At 36.9% G+C, this 6,195-nt stretch overlaps 1 protein-coding gene across 1 annotated transcript; it reads left to right on the forward strand.

Annotated features, from left to right (window-relative positions):
- The first annotated feature begins 553 nt into the window (after window positions 1-553).
- LOC135963389 (uncharacterized) lies at window positions 554-1,588 on the forward strand. The gene has a single exon (XM_065515223.1). It carries the CDS (start codon window positions 554-556, stop codon window positions 1,586-1,588), a length of 1,035 nt encoding a protein of 344 aa, XP_065371295.1.
- Window positions 1,589-6,195: the final 4,607 nt, after the last annotated feature.

Genomic DNA, 6,195 nt, shown 5'->3' on the forward strand with positions numbered 1-6,195 from the left:
CACTCTGGCAGCCCCAGCACCAGGATCGGGTGGAGAAGTCTAATCAGCTACTACATCCTAAATAAACAACGATCTGATCAAATGATGACGACATTTAGCGTGAAAAATCGCACTCGATTTGGAACCTGGAACTTTGGAAGTTTGCAAGGAATTTAAGAACTACAACCTAATATTCTTTGGGCTAAGTGAACTTCGCTGGCCAGATTTTGGTGAAACAACAACCACGGAGGGGCTCCATCTTCTGTATTCCGGTAAACCAGCAAGTGACACAAGATCATCTGGTGTTGGTCTGCTGCTGTCAAGAGAAGCCCATAATGCCGTTATAAGTTAGAAACTATATTCAGATAGGATAATCTCAGTAAGGCTGCGCACCCGTGCACGTAACATGACATGTATACAATGTTACGCACCTACAGATGTTTCAGAATATTGTGTCAAAGAGGAATTCTACAGTCTCCTCGATCGCGAAATATCGTCCTCGAACATCGGCGATATCTTAGTGGTAGTCTGGAGAATATAATGGGTACTCATGCACTGGGTAGACGAACGGAAAATGGCGAGCTTTTTGTCAATATGTGTGCGGCGAACAACCTCGTTATTGGCGGATCCTTATTTCCGCACAAACCGGTCCACTGAGAATCAGATTGATCATATAACAATTAGCCATAAATGGCGCGGTTCTCTCCTGGACGTAAAATGCAAACGATGTGCTGACATTGCAAGTGACCACCATCTAGTGGTGACAAGTATGCGCATCAAATTAGCTGCAGTAGATAATAATGTCCCAACAATCCAGAAAAAATTCGATGTGATCAAGCTTAGAAATCCGACAGTAGCCTCAAATTATAATAATGCATTACAACAATCCCTATCATCAACATCATTTAACCAGCGTAAAAACTGGCAAAATACTAAACGCATTATTACTGATGCTGCCAAAGCTCATATTGGGTATAAAGCACACATACGTAAACAGTGGATATCTGACGACACATGGTCACTTATAACGAAGAGAAAATACCTAAAAGCCGCCCTCAACTCTGCTAAAACGCGAAACGTGAAAGCTAATCTTCGTTCGCAGTATACTGCTGCAGATCGTCTGGTAAAACGTAGCGCACGCAATGATAAACGCACTTGGGTAAGCAACATATCAACAGAGGCTCAAGTGGCAGCCGATACAAATCGCAGCGGAGAGCTCTACAAGCTCGTTAAAAGGATAATAAACAAACCTAGCATATCTGGAAGGCCAATAAGATATGACGATGGTATACTTATAACATCCAAAGATGAACAGCGTGATCTATGGGCTGATTATTATTATTCAATGCTCTCCCCGGGGCCAAACTACGATCCAATATTTAATTGTACTACCCACGATAACGTATTAAATATCTCCACCACCACTCCTTCGTTATCTGATATTGTATGCGCAATCAAGACGATCAAAAACAACAAAAGCCCTGGAAATGACAACATATCTCCAGAACTTCTCAAAATAGATCCTTACACAAGTGCACAAATCCTTTTGACCTTAGTAGAAGATATATGGATTAACGAAAACGTTCCCGAAGAGCTTAAGAAGGCATAATAGTATAGCTACCTAAAAAAGGAGATTTAACTAGTCGTAACAACTGGCGAGGTATCACGTTACTCAGCATGGTGAACAAGATAATAACCCACATAATAACGACAAGGCTGTCTGACGCTATAACACCACAACTCAGACTGCAGCAAGCTGGCTTTCGTCCGAATAAATCATGTATTGACCACGTCAACACACTTAGAATCATAATGGAACAGTCGGTCGAATGGCGATCGCCTCTATATCTAATATTCATTGACTTCGAGAAAGCATTCGGTACTCTCAATCACAATGTGATTTGGAAAGCCCTTGAATGTAAAAGAAGTCCCACAGAAAATTATTCAGCTCGTTAAGGAAAGGCACGAAGGAAAGCTTAGCAGAAAAATTACCGTTGGTACAGGGGTACGGCAGGGTTGTGTGATGTCACCACTGTTATTTAATATTGTGTTATATATTGTTATGACCCAGGCTATGTCGGATAATAGAGGGATCGTATGGGGACTTCGAGACCGATTAGATGATCTGGAATATGCTGATGATATCTGCCTTCTCTCTCATCGGTACTCTGATATGACCATCAAATTACAACGTCTCACAGAGTTTGCTAAGAACTCTGGTCTCAAGATAAACATTGGCAAAACTAAAGTGATGCGAATTAACACAGATGTCGCAAATAACTTTACAATTGATAATGAGACCCTGGAGGAGGTTGACTCATTCTGTTACCTTGGCGCTATTCTCACAACATCCGGTGGTTCAGGTGCAGATATTGCCAATCGGATAAAAAAGGCGACGCAAGCCTATGGCTAACTCAATAAGATATGGAATTCTCCAATTCTCTCTCGCCGTGTCAAAATTAATTTATTTAATTCAAATGTTCGATCTACATTACTTTATGGCTGCGAAACGTAGAATACTGCCCCTCGTGATATGAATGCCCTGCAAGTTTTTACAAACAAATGCCTTGGAAGAATTATTCGAGTTTTTTGGCCACAGACTATGTCAAACAACAGATTATGGCATCTAACGAACCAGTTACCTATAACGGTTGAAATACAAAGGCGAAAATGGAACTGGGTATGTCATACCATACGTAAGCCAAGCTCAGATATTCCTAGAACTGCTATTGAGTGAAACCCGCAAGGCAGGACCCGCAGAAGAGGACGTCCAGCTCATACGTGGTGCAGACAAATTGAGATCGATGCTGCAAACATGCATACTCCAATTTTTGAAACTACGTTCTGAATCAATCGAAACAAATAATATTGTGACGAGACAAGGTCTGGACTATAATCGGGGTGAGTATAAACTTCCCAACCTCTTCTTTCTGATTACACCAAATACAGAACATTAACTTAGCATCATAGATATTTGGCTTTGGTGTCGATTGGGTCTCAAGTAATGATTCGGTGCAAAACCAATTTTCCTTTATTGCATTCAAACATCATTTCGGACATGCAAAATCGTCTTTCAAGGTCTCTCGGCTTCAATTCGTATGGTATCCAATTTCTCTGCTTTTGGATGAATTCTGGTTCTGGTTGATACAGACAAACATTGTCTTATTGTAAATTTTTTTAATCACCCTAAATTTTAAGCTATTTTTTGATAAAATAATATTTTTATTGCCATTTTTTTTTGTATTACTCTTTCGAAACAAAAAGTGAAGAGATTATTTTCAAACGCGCCTTTTTTTGATATCAATTTGATACATTGCGACTAATCTCAAATGAAAATGATTGCAACTAACGGAGGGTTAAAAATTGCTGCTTAGTAACTCCCAATAATTTTGAAAGCTCTTTCTGAGCTTGACAACAATCTTCATGGAGTCATACCTCTAATTCTTCAAACTTTTCTGGGTAGCCTTGCCGATCTTTGCGCTACAGTTACACTTTTTTCAAATTAAAAAAGTAAAGCAAAACTACCCGAATGTGACGCTTTGTTGGCACAAAATTCGAAATTTTCGAAGCAAATAAAAGTGAGCAAACTAAATGAGTATAAATAACAGTACCTTTCAAAATGACATACATATTGTTCATCCCGCATTTTTAAGTCATTTACCCAATAGAAAAATAAATACTTATATTTTTTTCTAATAAGATGTCCAACTAAAATATATATTGTTTACAAAGAACAAAAAATAATTATGTCAAACCAAATTGGTACTGAAATTAAAACAATGTTTAACACTTACAATATTCAAAGGAAATATTGTCCAAATAACCTTTGAAAATAACTTATTTTTAACTTTTCTACACACATATATTCTTATTTTTTTAAAAAGTAAGAAAAACTTTGATATTAATCAAACAATTTTACAAATCAACTTTTTTTCCCCAACATCAAAGATTACAATTTAAACAAATTAATAGAAACATATAAACTTTAATATGAAACAAGCAAAACAACTGCAGCTTTAGAGTGGGCTTTGATAAAGCAAAACAACAAAAAAAATGCAAAAATCATGCACTTGCAACTTCAAATTCATTCCCCAAAAACAAAAAACCTTTCTCTTTCTAACTTCAAACTTAATTGCAATATAGTATGTACAAATGTAGTAGTCATAGCACTAGTAGTAGTAGTTGGAAACATAAAACTCAACCAAACCTCCAAAAGCAGGATATAGAATAGACTATAGAGAATAGTAGACTATGATGGTGTCAGGACTCACACGTTAAATTTAGAGAGAAAAGTGAAAAAAAAGAATACTAACGCAATGTACATACAGGCTTTGATATACATACACAGATATAAATGCTGACCGTACTTGCAACAAACAAAAAATTTGTTAAAAGGTGGAGGAGAGGGAATATTCAAATGTATGTAGGTATATACTATATAAGCCTATACAACAGCAAGAGCAACCAACAACTAGACATAGGCATCGATACAGAACTACACACATAGAGATTGCAATTAACTAAATCTAAATACAAGGGATCTGTAGTTGCAGCCTGCAACCTGTGAATGTAGCTCTAACAAAAAAACCCAAACGTACCGGGTGAATTCTCCAACTCATCAATTTTTGTTACTGAATGCTAAAAAAAAAAATAAAAATCCTCATACATTCATGTCTATGGCATTGGATGGATGGTGTTTAGTGTTAAATGTATCTAAATTTGTTTTATTTTTAACTACTCCGCTCCCTCCCCTTTAGTTAGCCATCATGTCTATTTGCTTGATTTTGTAGGGTTTAGGTTTTACGAATGCATTTTACAATGCAAAAATGAACAACAACAAAAAAACAAATCTACGCAATTTACCATGTTTTCTAATGTGCATGTGTGAATGTTAGAGTATTATGTAGATGTGTTAGATTTTCTACACAAACCCACACACACACACGCACATGCACACTTTCCATAGTCAGTTTGTGTACTGAAGGACCACATCATTTTACAAAGCATAGTATTGGTTGGTCATTGTTGTGCATCTACGTTGGCAAATTGCTAAGTGGCCTTAATGGAAGATGAGAAGAAAAAACTTCTTAGTAATAAATTTTAATTTCAGAACAAGCCAGGTTTGTTAATGTAAACTGTTCCCCTGGAAATAGCTATTTCTGTATTTAGCTTAACAAGTTGTAAAAAAAAGTATCTGAAATATCTTAAAGCATTTTGTTAATTTCCTCATGAAATTGTTACGACTTCAAAAAAGTGGTAAAAACGCACTTTGCTATAGAAAAGAACAATTTTAATTGGCTTTTACACATTTTACCACATTTTACCACATTTTACCTGTCAGGAACTTTTTGAGTCTTGCATGTTTTTAAACCTGCATTGGCTTTAACTTTTCCTACCAAATAGTCCGAGTACTGAGCTAACCGGACCGCTTTCCTACGGGATGTGTTGGGAGCTCTTTTGAAAATATTTTTTATTGATTGGCTTTAGGAGCATCATGTGGACCATTTCTTCTACCTGAAACAGGTTTTCTATCAACGGACAAGTTCTTCCGATACTGTTTAATAACATTGGAATCAGTTTGACGACAGACCAAACTTAGCGCTTTTTGCAGCGCTAAGTTGGGTTTTGTTGCAAATATTTAATAATTGTTAAGGTTAACTACCTGTGTTAAGGTTTTTTCGACCTCACTACTTAATTTTTCTGGGGGGAGATTGACTTGGGGCAATATCAAGGATTAATAATGCTTTCACTGGCTCGTTTGAATGAATATTCTTTTTTTTCCTCCATTACCCTTGTTGGGAGCATATGGGTTCCACAAAGCATCTCCATCTAACACGATTTGTTGCAGTTTTCTTCGCGTCTTCCCATGTAAAATTGCACTGTCCTAGTTCTTGGAGTATCGTGCGTCTCCATGTATTCTTTGGTCGATATATTGGATATTTTTTTAACCCTTCTTGGGAGCATATGACTTCCACAAAGCATCTCCATCTTATACGATTTGTTGAAGTTGTTTTTGCGTCTTCCCATGTAAAATTTCACTGTCCTATTTCTTAGAGTATCGTGCATATCCATATATTCTTTGCTCAATATATTGGATATTTTTTTCCTTAACCCCTCTTGGGAGCATATGGCTTCCACAAAGCATCTCCATCTTACACGATTTGTTGCAGTTGTTTTTGCATCTTCCATGTAAGATTGCACTGTCCTATATCTTGG

This window comes from Calliphora vicina, chromosome 1 (genome assembly GCF_958450345.1).
Source record: "Calliphora vicina chromosome 1, idCalVici1.1, whole genome shotgun sequence".
Lineage (NCBI taxonomy): Eukaryota > Metazoa > Arthropoda > Insecta > Diptera > Calliphoridae > Calliphora > Calliphora vicina.